The sequence below is a fragment of the Myxocyprinus asiaticus genome, chromosome 35 (assembly GCF_019703515.2).
Source record: "Myxocyprinus asiaticus isolate MX2 ecotype Aquarium Trade chromosome 35, UBuf_Myxa_2, whole genome shotgun sequence".
Lineage (NCBI taxonomy): Eukaryota > Metazoa > Chordata > Actinopteri > Cypriniformes > Catostomidae > Myxocyprinus > Myxocyprinus asiaticus.
Window position 1 is genome coordinate 3181591 of NC_059378.1, and position 18309 is coordinate 3199899.

Sequence of the window (18309 nt, forward strand, 5' to 3'; positions counted from 1 at the left end):
TAAATTAAAACAATGTCATATTTTCTTCAAGTGTTTCTCAATTATGTAAACATTACTTCATGTTTATTTAAAGTAGTTAATTAGGAAAAAAGTATAAAGTAAACTAAGAACCCTATATACCCTATGGCAGTGAGTGGTTTTTCTTTTCAGTATTGTTGTTTGATTAATATTAACAACATAACAGACGGCCACTGCAAGGTCTAATGCTCAGATCTGATTGCTTTTGTTCCACCTGTTTGCAATCACTCGACTATGTTTACATTAATAACGTCTCTAACGGCCATGTTGACCATGAAGCGCTATTGACCTTTCATGCACGCAGCCGCATTTTAATTTTATTTTCAGAAATTCATTTGTCACACCACAGGACTATTTAAATGAACTGCAAAGGAAATATTGACCAGTCACAGCACCTAAAACACCTTTTCTATGTACAGTACACCTAAAAATATTGATGTCAAAAAAACGTTCATGTAGAAGTAAGTTATTTGTCAACACAAGCATTTCTGAACTGACCTCTTTAACCAGTAACAAATTGCTCAGAGCTCATGAGAGCATGTCACTCTGCCATCACGCTTCATTGCAGCCTTGATTTAAAAATCTCCGAGGTGAGTACAGCAACTGCAGTCCTTGTCATATCCAACATCTTCACTTTACTGACACTAAAGAGCATTTAAAACAGGATTTGAAACAAAATATCTTTGGTGTTCATTTAGGACTAATTCTAACTGTAGAACTACATTTAATTCAAACTAAAAGTAATCCAGACCAGAGCCGTAGCAAGAAGGGTGAAAGATGGCAACGATTCTAGGGGCCCAATGGTCCAGAGGGGCCCACAATATATTCAAAACTGTATTATTTTAATAGGTAAGCGGCCCAGAGCAATATATATTCACGGGGCCCAGAATTCCTTGCTACAGCCCTGATACAGACACACACATTTCAGGAGTAAATCGTCACATTTTAAGTTTCGTTTGTATGGCCGCAATGCTAAGAAGAAAACTGTAGCCAGCCATGTGCAACGTTGATATTAACACCAAGCAAAAACCTCTGCCAATCAGTAGCACTGGCGGTGGAGACAAAATGCACAAGTGGTGAGCAATAATCCTACTATGGTAAGCATCAATTTACCTGTATTTTAACAGTCAGGACTACTGAGTGAATGTTCATTAGCAAAGCTGATAAGTTATTTTCCCCAGGGTCTCTTTACATGGAAAAATAGCCCCAGATTATGGATCTTGTCTGGGAACATAAAAGCTGTTGGAGCAATCTCATGTAGGAACACCCCAAGAACCAGAAACTAAGAATCTGAGATTCTCCTATAATTGTGCAATAACAAGACACTTTAACTACAACTACAGGTTGCTCAAGCAAGTCCCTATACCGCTACTATTACTGTAGCATACATTGCTTTGGATAAACAATTCTGTTAACAAACAACCACCCCCCCCCCTCCCAAAAAAGACCAAATAAAATTATATCAAATGCTAACAAGAAAATGTCCTGAGGCCTGTTGCTGGTTTCAGTTGTTACCCATGTATGTTTGAGTTTAGTTTGAGCAAACTCTGTGTTTTCAGGCTCAAGAAGGTGGGTTGGTTTTTACCGGAGTTCATCGCCATAGCAACTTACGCCACATGGATAACCTGCTCCGGAGCAGGTTTTATTCTGAGTTACAGATCGCAAATATATGCTGAACCAATCAGCTGTGAGTAAAGTGACATCTCTGACACCCCTGTATCTCTCGCTGCAAATTAAAGTGTGCTTCACAGGGAAATGTATATATAAAATTAATTTAGATTTATATATTACGAATTAATATATTACCTACATATTAAGATATTATAAGATGGTTTATTTGAGAGATCGGGGAACCTTTTATCTGTTGAGCAGCACATTAAAATGTATTATTGAGTTTCTTGGCATTTCTTAACATACTGTACCTGTATGCAGTGCGTAATACTGAGAACCTCGAAAAAAATACTAATACTAATGATTCCCACACTTTAAGGACAAATTTATTGTGTGACGAGTCTTTGCACATGAACAAATTTACTGGTTAAAGTGACATTGCTTGCACTTCATTAAATTATATTAGGCTTTTAATTTAAATGAAAATAAAAGCTTTTGCATTTTAGATAAATATATAGATTTGTATGCTTTTAAAATGAATAAGCATGTGTCTTATTGTGAACCTATATCAGTTAAATTAAACATTATATTCAGTTTTTTTTCCGTGCCAGCAGCGGTGTTTCTTCATGCTGTGTAAATGTTCAAATGCTTCATATTTTCATAATGATCTCTTGATCTTCAGTGGAGATGTAAATCACGCTGAATGTCTCGTGAGAAGTAAATCACGCCGACTCTCTCCAAGCTTCATCCATTGGCTGTTCGTGACAAAAGTCTCTCATTTATGTGCACGAGCTTCAGGGTTAACCACGAACTCGGGATTAAACTCTGAGTTGACAGAGAATGTTTGTACCGAGCTTCTTGAGATCGCTGAACCTGATCTAAACCAGTTTGGCTCTATCTGGTTTTCTCAACCTGAAACTTACTCTGAAACAGCTAGCTTCGTGCAACAGGCCACTGGTCATATTTAACCCCAAATTAATAATAATAATAAAAGATATATTTTGCATAAAGACAATGAATCCTATATTTAGGACCATTAATATTTTCTGTGCATTGTGACAGTATTTTTAAGACACTTAAGCACATTTTACCCCCCAAATTCTCAATACCGTAACACGTCCAGATGTTCTACTTTTATTATTTACATTGTTTTCAACGATGATGCTTATTACCGTGTAAGACATTATATTTTACAGTAAAAAAGGACATTTTCTTGACAGGTTTTGTGAGAATCACCCATTGGACATCAACAGAACACAGTGGGTCCAAAGTCTGGCACACATAGGAGGCCTGATACACCTCTTTTGGTAACGGTTCTCTGTGTATCTCTGACCGAGAGGGAACAACATGACCACTTGATTCCATTATAATGAGTGACACAACATGACAGAGCTTCTGTACTGTATGTGTGTGTTCCAGTGAGTAAAGGTGTGTAAGAGTCTGACTGTAAATAGTAATCAAAGCTGCAGGAAGCAGCGTGGAGGAGGATGCATTTTATCATCAAAGTGCAGCTCTTTTTCTCTAACACACACACACACACACACACACACACACACACACACACACACACACACAGATACTGTTGTGAAAGCCAGCTGACACTTACAGTTACCTCCAACATGCACACACAGCAGTCAACGATGAGTAAAAATGTGTGTATTGAGGATGTAGTTAATGATTAGCTATGTTCAGGTTTGCAGCTGTGTGTGTGTGTGTGTGTGTGTGTGTGTGTGTGTGTGTGTGGATCTGCTAAAACCAGGGCTGGTTGATTGATCAACTGCAGTAGTGAAAAGCAGGTTACTGCAGCAGCTAACAAACACACAGGCATCTTTTGACCCTGCTAACTTTGCTCCCTTATGTTTCACTCATTCTTCTTCTCATTCTCTTCCCTTTCCCCCTCCTCCTCTATCGTCCATGTTCTTTTCTTTTGCCTTCTTCCCTTCATTTCCACTATCTATGCTTGGTTTTCAGTCCATCTTGGTTTCCTCTATCAGCTGTTCTGGTCTTCTCTTCTCTTCTCTACACATTGTCTCATCTTGTTTAGTCTTTTCTCATTTAGTTTCTTCTCATTTTGTCTTGTCTTGTTTAATCTCTTCTTGTCTCCTTTCATCTCATCTCGTTTAGTCTCTTCTCGACTCGTTTAGTCTTTTCTTGTTTAGTCTTATTTTGCTTCATCTTGTTTCATTTCTTCTCGACTCGATTTGTCTTGTCTCGTTTTGTCTCTTCTCAATTAATCTCAAATCATTTAATCACTTCCCTCCTCCTTTTGTCTCATCTTGTTTGGTCTCTTCTCGTTTCATCTCTTCTCTTCACCTTTCATTTCATCTTTTCTCTTTTCGTTTCGTCTTGTTTTGTCTCTTTTCTTCTTGTCTCCTTTCACCTTGTCTCATCTCGTTTCGTCTCTTCTCTTCCCAACTCGTTTAGTCTCATCTTGTTTTGTCTCTTCTCATTTCGTCTTATCTTGTTTTTTTCTGTTTCTTCTCTTCTCGACTCCTTTCGTCTCATCTTGTTTTGTCTCTTCTCATTTCATCTCTTCTCTTCACTTTCATTTCGTCTTTTCTTTTTTCGTTTCGTCTCTCTTCTTTTCTCCTTTCACCTCGTCTCATCTCGTTTCATCTTTCCTCTTCCTGACTTGTTTAGTCTTGTCTTGTTTCGTTTCTTCTCATTTCATCTTGTTTCATTTGTTTCTTCTCTTCCCTCCTCCTTTCCTCTCAACTCGTTTCGTCTCTTCTCTTTACCTTTTGTTTTGACTTTTCTTTTCTCCTTTTGTTTCCTCTCGTTTTGTCTCTTCTCTTGTCTCCTTTCTCATTTAGTTTCTTCTCGACTTGTTTTGTTTCTTCTCCTCTTGATTCGTTTTGTCTTGTTTTGTCCCTTCTCTTTTTGCCTCCTATCTTGTCTCAACTTGTTTTGTTTCTTCTCTTCTCGACTCGTTTAGTATTTTCTCGTTTTTTCTCTTCTCTTCCTAATTCATCTCAATTAATTTTATCTCTTCCCTCCTCTTTTCGTCTCTTCTCGTTTCACCTCTTCGCCTTTTGTTTCATCTTGTTTTGTCTCTCCTCTTCTTGTCTCCTATTTCATTTCATCTTGTTTTTCGTCTCGTCTCTTCTCGAATCATTTAGTCTTTTCTCGTTAAGTCTCTTCTTATTTTGTCTGTCGTTTCGTTTCGTTTCTTCTCTTCTTGACCTGTTTTGTCTTGTCTCGTTTTGTCTCTTCTCAATTCATCTCCATCTCATCTCGTTTTGTCTCTTCTCAATTCATCACCATCTCGTCTCATTTTGTCTCTTCTGATTTCATCTCTTCTCTTCGCATTTTGTTTTGTCTTTTCTCTTCTCCTTTCGTTTTGTCTTGTTTTGTCTCCTCTTGTCTCCTTTTACCTTGTCTCATCTCGTTTCATCTCCTCTTCTCGACTCATTTTGTGTCATCTCATTTATTTTCTTCTCTTCTCGACTCATTTTGTCACTTCTCTTCTTAATTCATCTCAAATCATTTTGTCTCTTCTCTCCTCCTTTTATCTCATCTCATTTAGTTTCGTCTCTTCTCGTTTCATCTCTTCTCTTAAGCTTTCATTTATTCTCTTCTCCTTTCGATCTCGTCTCGTTTTGTCTCTTCTCTTCTTGTTTCCTTTCATCTCATTTCATCTCGTTTCGTCTCTTCTTGACTCGTTTAGTCCCTTCTCACTTTGTCTGATCTTGTTTTGTTTATTCTCTTCTTGACTCATTTCATCTCATCTTGTTTGATCTCTTCTCGTTTCATGTTTTCTTTTCGCCTTTCGTTTTGTCTTATCTCTTATTTCATGCATCTCGTTTTGTCTCTTCTCTTCTTGTCTCCTTTCATCTCGTCTCATCTCTTCTCTCTTCTCTTTTTGTCTCATTTCTTCTCATCTAATCTTATTTTGTCTCATCTTGTCTCCTTTTGTCTTCTCTTCTTTTTTCTGTATTTGCTATAGTACTTCTTTCCACATCAACACCTTCTCCCTTCTCTCTTTCTTTCCCTCTCATTTTCCAATATTCCAAAGCCCAGGGGAATAGAGTAATGGAGTCACATGACCCTGCCTTCCTTAGCACTGCAATACTACAACACACCCCCACACACACCCATCTCTCTCTCTCTCTCTCTCTCTCTCTCTCTCTCTCTCTCTCTCTCTCTCTCTTTGTGCCTCCCTCTGAGGTGACATTTCAGACATGGCCTGATGGTTGCTCCCTACAGTGCTGCTGTGATCTGCCCTGTGTCTGAGAATATGTGTGTGTGTGTGTGTGTGTGTGTGTGTGTGTGTGCTCATTAAGGCACAAGGGAGCCTGTGTCCAACCAGACCTCCGCTGTGTGCGTAGCTTTGCGTAGAGTTCAGGAAGGGGTGTATCTTCTCTGGGCATATTTAGTGGCCATCTGATTAGTAAATCTTTTAGTATTCATGTAAGTGATAATGTACAATCAGCCGGTCATTATCAAATAAACTCCAAAAATGTGATCTTGTATCATCCTGAAAAGGGGTTATTTTGGGATCATGACCAGCTTACTGTACATTATGTCACTTGTTACATAGCTACTTACCAAATTAATAAATAAAGGGACATACTGATTTGAGATATATTATTCTATTATAGTACGTGAGATGAAAGAAACTGCAAAGAGATACAAGAGACATGAAACTATGTAGGAAATCAGCTGCTTGGGACAACAGTCAAATATATATTTTAGCAATCATTATACTAAAATATTTGACTCCAGAATCAAGTATTCGATTGACAAATGTAATTGTGTTCCTGTATGTAAATAAGAATAGTGAATCTGACACCATTGTGTATGTGTGCTTGTATAACTCACCCTGTGAGCACCACTACAAAGTCCATCACGTTCCAGCCGTTTCTCAGGTAGGAGCCCTTGTGAAAGGCGAATCCAAGTGCCAAAATCTTGATGCCCGACTCAAAACAAAAAATAGCAATAAAATACGGCTCCGTGTCATCCTGTGAGAAAGAAGAAATCGTAGACAGGACCATTAGTGAGGACATTTTATAATTAAACATTCAGACTGTGCTTGTGTCTTTGTGGGTATCAAAGTGAATAAAACAGTGGCTATGTTCACACAGTCAGTGTTTGGGATTACGTTTCTGCCCTAATGGGACAGTATCACTATATGGCCACATATACACTGCAGCTAAATATGGTAGTCAGTTCACTTTTCAGTGCTTAGTTTGGTCATTTATGGGAGTTACAACCATAGCATTCTACAACTCCCGAAATTAACTCCCGAAAAATTAAAATAGTGACAAACGCATTTTTTAATAAATTCCACGTAGTGTGTACGGAACTGAACTGAACAACTAGTTGTTAATGACATGAGTTATGTGTCCGTCTTCTCCTGGTATAATTCATGCAAACAGAGGTATTTGTCTTCATTCATTTATATTTCCATTCTCTCTTTCCTGAAGTTTCTCTCAATGTAACCTGTGCATTATTGTGCATGCTTAAATATAGCATGCACAAAACGGTTTAAACTGGTGGCATTTTGTTTTTTCATTCAGAGGTTGCAGCATTGTTTAATCATCGCAACTGCATTAGTTACTCCTTTAGTCCTTACACACATGGGGCATCATTTATGAAACTTAGGTAAATTCTGCATAATTGTGCATAAAATGGAGCTTTCCGACAACTTTCCGCCAGATTCACAAATGCTTCGTACTCCCCAGATTTGTAAATAAAACGCGTGTATGTTAGTGAATTCCAAACATTCATAAATAGGGGGCGTGTGCATGTTCATTCACAATTATCATAAACACGCCCATGAAAACGCCATATAAGGAAGACACCAGACTCGCTAGTAAATGCTGATAACATCTATGCGAAACAGTAACGAAATAATTTTTATGAACGAAGTGCATTCACATTGTAAAATTTTGATTTAGCAAACAACAGCATCTCAAAGAAAGTGAGGACTTATGTTTTTATGCATGTTTTTGCTGTTATCGGAGACTCTATTGTGAATCAAACAGTTCAAAAAGTCAATAAAAATGATTTGACATGAGTGTAAAAAATTTTCAGTTCACGCCTGGAGGAGGATGTCCACCACCATTAACAAGCTATACGACAATGTGTGGGCTTTTTATATTTCCCCCATTGTATTGTGTTCGCACATGCCCGCGATGTGTTTATTTATAGGTTTAACAGCATTAGCATTGACCATACGTTATCAACTGAATGTGATTTACCGATACCTATACTAAATTATGAAACCTAAATTATAGCGCTCATATCAAATAAAAAACTGTCCAACCAGTCACGTTAGAGGGCATTAATTTCTTCGAGAATAATCAAGCACTTCTGCTGGAAAAACGATAAGCAGAGTTGGGAAAAAAATTATACTCTGAATAAATGTATTCAAGCAATAAAGAAAAGTTTCTACATAAGTATAAAACAAAGCTTTTTTTTCTTCTTCTTTTACTTTTATTTACTAATTTATGTAATTTTTTAAGGTTCATTTCACTCATTTAATTATTAGTTAATTTTTTTCATTACCTATTTAATTTCACTTCTATCAACATGTAGTCATGACAGTTTACCTGAAAGAACACAACATGTTCGGATGTCTTACGCACGATTTACACGTAGTCGGGAGCAGGTGTAAATTTCCTTCGTACTGACTAATATTTTGAAAATACGAAAACTTTCATGAATTCAAGAATTCACGTCAGAACGGCTTTACGAACGATCTACACAAAACTTTGTTCTGCTCGTGTTTCATGAATGAGGCCCATGGAACGAAAATTTAAGGGATTCACTCCTGAATTTAAATGCGGCTGTCACTCCCAAAACTTTGTAGTGTGTACGTGGTCTTTATGTATATGGGTGTTTTTTCAACTTCGGGCACTTTTAGTCCTGTAAATTTCGAGAATGTAAAATTAAGTTAAAAAAATGTCACACTCTCACAAGTTTATTTAATTTGCGTACTTACAATATCCAACAGTGTATGTACATGCATCACAGGAGATTTATGCCATTTTTGTCATGAAAGTTCCCTCCACGGTGTCATTTCCAGCACATCTCAAATTTTGTATTGTGTTTAATAGAATTCTGTGCTGGAAATGACACTGATGGAAATGACATTTTTAACATTTTTGAAATAAAATGGTCGACTCCTTTGTTTTGCTAAAGTAAATTTCATAGCTGACATTTTATGTATTTTAAATACACATAATTAAATAATATTTATAAATGTTTTGCATAATTTGGTATAATTACAACTTGCTATTCTGCTTACTATAGTGCTATTTACTTGATTTTCCTTTGTTTTCTTCACACATCATTTGTCTTGTATTAAATCTTAAGCATGTTCTTCACTGACACTTTTGTCTACTTTGTTAACAAGTACACTAACTTAAAAAAAAAATGATAATAATAATAAAAAAAAATATATTTACATTTATTGATATTAAGTTATACATTTATAATATTTATAATATTATATATTATTATATTTATTATATTATATATTACTATATTTATTATATTATAATTAATGCAATATAATTAAATATAATTTTTGGAACAGTCCAAATGGTTAAAACATTTATTGAAATCATTTTCAAACAACAAATATTGAAATGGTTTATGATATGTAAATATCATAGATTTAAACTTGCAATAATTTGTATTATTATTATGGATTTCCATAGTTTAATATTGAAAGTCTGGGTCTATCAAATCTATGCATAAAACAAAATACATGAATAAAAATCACCTCCTGGGACATGAAATTGCCCGAAGTTGAGGAAACACCCTTTTATTGTTGTTCCAAATTCTGCAGATTTAAACTTGTCACCAAGGTAAAGTTATTGAGCTGACTAGCATAGATGATATTTTGTTACTTGTGTGTTACATTTACATTGTAGTTATTTGAGTTACATTATAGCTGTATAAGTTCCAACTACTATTGAAAATTAAAAGCCTTACAACATCTAATGAAAAAAAAAAAAATCTGTCACATGCATATATATATATATATATACATACTGTATATACTGTATATATGTGTGTGGTGGTGTCAGTGGATGTTTATTTGTAATCACATGCATTCTGTAAGTGTGAATGTTTGTATGTGTGTGTTGCACTTTACCAATCGTTCTGACAGTGGAGTTTTGTCTCCATCTGGTAAGTGTTGTTCAAGAGCCAGTACGATGCAGTTGGCAATGATGGTGGTCAAAATCATCCACTCAAACGGAGTGAGAGGGAAAGTTAAGGCAAAACACACTGGACTTATCATACCAAACATTGCACAATTCTAAGTCAAATGTAGTTATTACCATTCTATTACAATCACAATGCATTCGATAATCACAGTTTATCACAATATAATATAAATAGAAATTGTATTATACTATAATGTTAAGAGAGATAAATTGTATTTAAAAGAAAACCTTCCAGGGTTCATATAAACCATGTGAATTCATGTGTGAGGGATACAGAGCTGCAGGCCTGAGTTCACACACATTCACGCAAAAATAAACACACACACACACACACACACACACAGAGGGCTGCAGGGCCATATTAAACAGATGAGTGTGGACAGATTCAGCCTGCCTGTAACAGACCAGTCATTATCCAGATACTCTGCATCTCTTTACCAGCTGCCACTGACAGTGATACAACACACACACTCTCAGCACTTGTCATAACCGCTTATATCATGCTTGTGACATACACACAGAGAAACACATACAGCTGTGATGAAACCTTTAGTCAAGGCTCTGGAATTTTTACTACACATTTTGGTAACACTTTATTATAAATTTCATTAGCAAAAATTGTTCCGTTATTTCATATTTCAACCTATCATTTTCACTTACTGAAAAAGTCAGGAAGCTTTTTAGCACTTATGCAAAATAAAAAGCAAAGTTTGTTCATTAGGGGTGGAAGTGATGCTTTATGTGTGCATTTTATCACTCTTGCGGACACAGAGAATATTGGGAAATGTGGTTTGGTAATAGTGTTGTCACGATACCAAAATTTCAGTAGTCAGTACTGATACCAGTGAAATTATACAGTTCTCGATACCAATTTTGATACCACAGCAAAAATGCTTCAATGACATGCTTCAATGTACATAATAAATTAAAAGAAATGCATGTTGTTTCTCAATTAAGTATGCAATGCTGTGGGGCCTGGGTAGCTCAGCAAGTAAAGACGCTGACTACCACACCTGGAGTCGCGAGTTTGAATCCAGGGCGTGCTGAGTGACTCCAGCCAGGTCTCCTAAGCAACCAGTTGGCCCGGTTGCTAGGGTGGGTAGAGTCACGTTGGGGTAACCTCCTCGTGGTCGCTATAATGTGGTTCTCTCTCTCGGTGGGGCGCGTGGTGAGTTGTGTGTGGATGCCGTGGAGAATAGCGTGAGCCTCCACAAGCGCTATGTCTCCGCGGTAACGTGCTCAACAAGCCACGTGATAAGATGCGCGGATTGACGGTCTCACACGCGGAGGCAACTGAGATTCGTCCTCCACCACCCGGATTGAGGCGAGTCACTACACCATGAGGACTTAGAGCGCATTGGGAATTGGGCATTCCAAATTGGGGAGAAAAAAAAAAGGATGCATTGCTTAAGTGTTTTTAAGCAGGGCCCTACTGAAATCTGTTTTATTTTTTCCCAAATCCCTTTTTTCCTTTTTTCCTCTAGAATTCCATGTTTTAAAGTTCAATTTCGTTTCATTATCCAAATGGTGTCTAATCAAGTTCTTAAAACGTTTTAAATCTACAAAATAGAACAATTACTTTTCAACTCACCAGTGTATTTTAACCAAATTGTATTCAGTACAATAGCCCTCTTGTTTGTAATATATTGCTTGATTATTATTATTATTATTATCATTATTATTTATTATTATTAATATTACTACAATGAATATTACATTTTACTATACAGTTGTAAGATATATCTGTTTCAATTTCAGGCGTCTAGCTTTTATTTTGACGCGTAGTTTGACGGACGCTTCACTTTCTTCTTGTTCTGATGGATAAACAGTTCGCTACATGGCCTAGTCCAGGGATGGGCAACTTTGAAGGGGGCGAGGGCCAAAAATTTTTCTCCATTCTACCAAGGGGACAGATTACAAATCCACACTCTAACAATGTTCACCCCTTTACTCAATTTCCTCATTATTGTGGGTAATCTACAGTATGCACAACTAATGCAATGTTCTTTTAAAGATTTTGTTACCTATATTAACATTTTTATTTAACAATATTTATAAAAACGAATATAATTATTTTGTAACTTGCGTTTTTACTAAAACGTGCCATTCACATGTACAAATTCATGTTCAATTGACAAGCAATATACTTCAGACTTACATTTTCAAGAATATGTATCACATTTGCAACAGACAAACACCTCATAAAACAGCTTCTAGATATTAGTTAAAATCTAAAAATGATCATCAATAACAATACTGGATACAAGAACACAACATTTCAGCCCCACAACATACATCAGAGAACATTCTCTCTATTTGCAAGACTTTTCAACAATGAGTCAGGCATCTCAATCGCGCATTTCTTCAAAGTTAATAACAACTTTTTCGTTTTTCACAAGCACGAGCGAAACAGCATTAGATGTCTTTGGTGATTCCCGCACTGTCACGGATTTTGTAAAAACTTTTGATGCCTTTTACCCTTGTATTTTATTTACCCTTTACATCTGTGAGGAGAGCAGCTCTGGTGTATGTATCTCTCAAACTGTACGCCTCTTTGATCACTTGTGATCAATGGTGTATTTGTGAATCAAATTGAAATCTTTAATGACAGATTTCGTCATTAAATGACAGAAACAAAAGACATGGGTTCCACCTGCATACATTAACAATGTCACTGACAAGCTGACAATTTACCTTATAAATGATGAGCAAGTGTAAGATGTTGCATGCTAGAATCCTAGAGTGATCAGCAGGTCTGCAAAGAACAAGCGACCTCTTCTGGTCAATAGTTGTAATAACATCATAAACTGAACGCAATCTTTACATAATCCCTTTTTCAAAGAAATAAAATCAATCCTCAGCCTTGTCCGACGGGCCGAATTCAACGATACAGATATATGGCCCGCGGGCCGCCAGTTGCCCATCCCTGGCCTAGTGTGATCATTAAAGCACAAATGCTGTGATTCAAATATAAAAATATATAGTCTACATGTGCTTCGCCAGCCTGATCTCACAGTGAAATCGGAAAGAGTAGACGACTTTTCATTCGTCAAAATCGGTATACGTTGACCGAAATTTCGAAACACTGCCCCCAGTGGCCAAAGCGGTAAGTGTTTTAGGGCGTATGGGCACATGTGAGCTCCATTTATGTCCAGGAGAGGTCACCAAAATTTAGTAGTGAAGCAAGTTGTTTTCAGCTTTACAGGATGTTATACAATGAAGAGAAAAGCATATATTTATAGATTCAATCCCCCAACCCAAACCTTACCTTAACCATTAGTGGAGTAAAAAAGTAACATTAGGAAAAATGAAACCTCCGAACCATGCTCATCATTGATTATTCAAACATGGTTACTGCCTGGCTTTGAACCCTAGTCTCTCACGCAGTTGATGCAACACGCTGCCAATCGTGCCAGGTAGAACGGTAAACACATTGAAACCACTGCAAACATGTCTGATAAGAATGCTGCATGCCAGTCGCCAATCCTAGGGTACCGAAACTATCGGAAACATAATGCCGACTTCACGTGTGATCATGTTTGCGTCACAGTGGATTAGGGCTCTGTTTTTTTATCTCACACAATGCAAATTATTCTCAATGTCAATGGATTTCTCAGTGTATGAGCGGTCTGCTTCACACATTCATTTAAAGCTCATGCAGTTCAAATGCAGACTAATGCAGCATTTCGAGGTTTAATAATCACACTAGGACATATCACGATTTTAATTTGATTAATTCTGCATTTCAGTGTAAAAGGAGTAACAAAACATATGCTCAAATAAGCATGTGAGCATTTGAAAGCAGCCGTGTGTCAGTCTGACAGCACGCTGGGACCGAATTAAGTCGGTGCTCGGTACTACCGGTACTGCACAAACACTGGTCTCATGACATCTTTTTTATTTTATCAACTTGGTACCAAAGTACCGGTACTTTTGACAACACTATTTGGTAGCACAAGCATTTTGTCTCATATACTGGCTAAATGAGTAGTATTTTCTCATCAACAGTACACAAAATGCGTACAACCAACATTCGCAATTAAAACTGAATGACGTCCAATAACAGTTTGCTGCCGCTATCCTTAATAGACAATTGAAAATCTTGAGTTTCCCAATGGTAACCATGACATTCCGATATTGTTCATGTGTGCTCATTTCATAAATATGATCATTTCCAACATGACTTTGCAATCCCTCATTCTCTCCATCTTTCACTTTTTCACATCAGAGTTTAAAGGGATAGTTCACCCCAAAATGACAATTATCTCATCATTTCTCACCCTCATTCCTTCTTAAACTCATATGACTTTGACCCCATTTCCAGCCGGTATTAAGATGTGTTTCAGGTGATCCGATCACATGTGGTCAGCCCTAAGTACAGGTTTAAACGGGGTCTAAAACGTTTTGTGATTGGATCACAAAAACCACACACGAATGTAGTCAAAAATGCATGTGATCACATCGCATCTGAGGTGTGAACGATAATCTGTCCTGTATGTGTCCTGGCAGCTGTGAAGGGCTGCCCCTCACCTGTCAATCAAACGCTGCGCTTAAACAAGATTTTAAACTGTGCCGTTTACAAGCGGCTTTAAAAGGAAATAACCGGCCGATCTGAAAATGTTAAAAAGCGGATACATGCGCAATCACGAGAGCATTATGGATCTTCTTTAGTGTGTCTGATATCAACACAGATGACAAGCACGAACACAGGTACAGGTAATACACTAAAATAATGGATAATTCTGCTTGACATGTTGCGTTTGTGCTTAGATTAAATTTCAACCGCATCTGGGTGAAACGGCCAGCGCTTTCTTTGTCTTTTCTGAATTTTTTGCGCTTTAATATCATGCAGTAACACACTGACATAGTGATTGATATATGTCGTCATGAAATCAGAGACCCTCCCCTCCAAATCCGAACACACGTGGTCACGAGATGCATTTAAGTGACCAGGTGTAAACAGCGATGTGTCTCACCCGACCACATGTGATCAGATCACCCGACACGCATCTTAATACTTGGTGTAAGCGTGGTCTTTCTTTCTCCTGCAGAACACAAACGAAGATTTTTTGAAGAATGTATGAGGTGTTTTTGTCCATATAATGTAAGTCAATGGGGTCCACCACTTTCAAGATCCAAAAAGCACATAAAGGCAGCATACCAGTAATCCATATGACTCGAGTGGTTTAATCCATGTCATATTAATGAAGTGATATGATTGCTTTGGGTGAGAAACATACTAAAGATTTATTCACTATAAATCTTGACATATTATATACATATTAATATTTTTTTTACATATTAGATTAAACAGCATGTCCTAAAAAAACATGAGCTCATTAAATATTAGCATATAACGAATATACTAAAATATTAGTTACTTTTTAGAAGTTGCTCTGTTGTGAATTCTTCACGTTTAGTCAGTTTAGGATATCGCGTGAGGTGTAGCGTGTTTTTAAGGAAACGGCGTATTCACAACGCAAGTTACGCATTCTGACTAGCATGTAACTTAGTTCAAGTTCACCCGTTCATTAGTTTCATTGTCTGTGCAGATGTTAGTGAGGTAATTAACCTGTTAGTAAAGAAACTCAACAGCTCAAGTGGGGAAAAACCCAACAGATGACGACTGGATTATCTGAATCAATTCTTTCTAGATTTTTATTTCTTTAAAAAAGAATAAATAAATAAACAGCTTTAGTGATTCTTTAATATCTTGCAGTATTATTTTTCTCGCAATAGATTTGGCAACAGTATGTTTTTAATTAAAACCGTTTGATTCTCGTCATGATGCATCTTTTTTGTCTTTGTTATTGTTGACAAACTCAGAAACCCATTTTTCAACAAACATTTTTATCAGTACTTTTGCTGACAAGGTTAACACTGATTGCACAGTACAAAGTGCTTACCTGAAATTGTTACCGTAAGGATCGATTCATATTTAATCTAACCCCTGCATTACTTTTGTTGGTGTGACCTAATGTAGCCAGGTTGATTTAATCATGTTAAATAATATTTTGAGCTGAATAAAAAGATAACATTTTACAATAAGGTTCCATTCGTTTACATTAGATAATGCATAAGGTATCATGAACAAACAATGAACAATACTTTTACAGCATTTATTTATCTTAGTTAATGTTAGTTAATAAAAATACGTTATTCATTGTTAGTTCATGTTAGTTCAGAGTGCATTAACTAATGTTAACTTATACAACTTTTGAAAGTATGTTGTAACTAACATTACCAAGATTAGTAAATGCTGTAAATGTATTGTTCATTGTTAGTGCATGTTAACTAATCTTAACAAATGGAACATTAAACAGTTTATTTAGACTTTACCACAAGAAGCAAATTTTTTTGGTAACCTGACAATTTTCTTTTTTCAGCGTGACTCAGTAATTCAGTTCTCACACAGACTTCTCAAGGAAACCAGCTAAGATGCATTTGTGAAGTCTAATAATGTCACACACACTACTTATCCAGAGCTCACTGAAAACACTAACACAAAGCTAGCTCTGGGATACATTGCAAGTAGTAAAGTGCATGCTGGGAGACTTAAAGTGGTATCTATGGCAACCGCTGGAGCACTGAAGTGAGCATGTGCAGAGCGGCTGTTCTGAGAGACAAATGTGGAGCATTTGCGCAAACCCTTCACGGAAGAAACGACGAGGACACTGCAGATTCCTGTATGCAAAACTACTTTGCATTCTCGCATTTCTAACAGTATTTCCTCCAATAAAGGGACACGCCTTCCCTCAAATGCTAGACCTCCCCTTCTGTGTCAGTATATTTTTGTGTTGCACTTTCGACCTGGTAGTTGTACAGTTGCACGACGCAGATGTTAAATAATATTCAGTTGGAGTATTAAAGCAGTCTGCAGCACATATTGTGCCCTCAATAATTCACAGACCAATTTTAAGACTTTGATAGAGATTTGGAAGAGAGAGACAAGGGTGACTGGGAGAAAAAATGAGTCTGAAAGAAAGAAAACAGAGAAAGAAATAAGACAGAAGAGTCTACTGCGTCTCTCCATCAGTAGTTTACATGTATTAGACTAAAAAGTGGTAGTGATGATGCCAGTTCTCTCTCTTTCAATCTCTTTAGCTGTCTTTTCCTTTAATTAAAAAAGGGCTACGCACAGACCCAGCTCAGCCAAAGACATGTACTCTATCTGGCCCATATATATATATATATATATATATATATATATATATATATATATATATATATATATATATTTGATGCTTACACACACAACGTTACTGAAGTAAGTCCAACACACGCACAGACTTGCATTATCAAGCATCAGCATGTTCACACTTGACTGCTCACTGCTAAACTCGCTATTACATTATTAGAGAGCGATTGAGAGAGCGATAGCAAAGGAGAGCGTACAGGATGTAGTGCTTACCATGATTTACGAAGTAGGACATGTTCCTGGATCAACATCCTGGTTAGGTTTAGGGTTAAAGGGATAGTTCACCCAAAAAAAAAAAAAAAAAAACATTATTTACTCACCCTCATGCCATCCCAGACGTGTATGACTTTCTTTCCTCAGCAGAACACAAACGAAGATTTTTAGAAGAATATTTCAGCACTGTATGTCCGTACAATGCAAGTGAATGGTGACCAGAACTTTGACGGTCCAAAAAGCACATAAAGGCAGCTTAAAAGTAATCCTCACGAGTCCAGTCATTTAATACGTCTTCAGAAGCCATATGATAGGTGTTGGATCAATATTTAAGTCCTTTTTTCCTATAAATTGTCCTCTCTGCCCAGGAGGTGGTGATATGTACAAAGAATGCGAATCGCCAAAAACAAAAGAAGAAGAATGTGAAAGTGAAAGTGGAGATTTATAGTAAAAAATTACTTAAATATTGATCTGTTTCTCACACACACCCATCATATCACTTCTGAAGACATTGATTAAACCACTGGAGTCGTATAGATTACTTTTATGCTGCCTTTATATGCGTTTTTGCCTTCAAAGTTCTGGTCACCATTCACTTGCATTATATGGACCTACAGAACTAAACAGTTCTTCATTTGTGTTCAACAGAAAAAAGAAAGGCATGGGTCATTCTACAGAAACGTCCACACTTCTGTCCCCAGCCTTTGCAGAAGACATACACTTGAAATACACTGTTTAGGCAGAAACAATTTGCATACTTCAATAATATAAGACGTTCTCTGAACAATTATACCTATTTGAGCCATGAATTAGGTCATATCCAAGGTCATTATTGTCCCCAAGGTCATTATTGGAGATTTAGAGCATATTTTGAGTTTAAAAATGTATTTCTCTATATTTTAAATGTAATAATGTATACCTCAATTTCACATTAATTACATGTTTGACAAAAATCAATGAAATTCCAAATAAATATGATATACTGTATATAATATGATGGAAATAGTTGTCCCCTGGAGTTATGTCAATGGTGTTACCACATATTAAAAAAACATTGTTTGGAAAACATATCCAGATTTTGATGTCACT

At 36.6% G+C, this 18309-nt stretch overlaps 1 protein-coding gene across 1 annotated transcript in view; it reads right to left on the reverse strand.

The window, feature by feature from the left end:
- Positions 1 to 18309, reverse strand: part of cacna1ab (calcium channel, voltage-dependent, P/Q type, alpha 1A subunit, b) — a 200073-nt gene that overhangs the window by 149985 nt on the left and 31779 nt on the right. The window contains exons 2-3 of the mRNA XM_051672247.1: positions 9737 to 9842; positions 6451 to 6590 (exon numbers count right to left, since the gene is read on the reverse strand). Coding sequence (XP_051528207.1) covers positions 6451 to 6590; positions 9737 to 9842 — 246 coding nt within the window. The remainder of the gene's footprint in view (positions 1 to 6450; positions 6591 to 9736; positions 9843 to 18309) is intronic.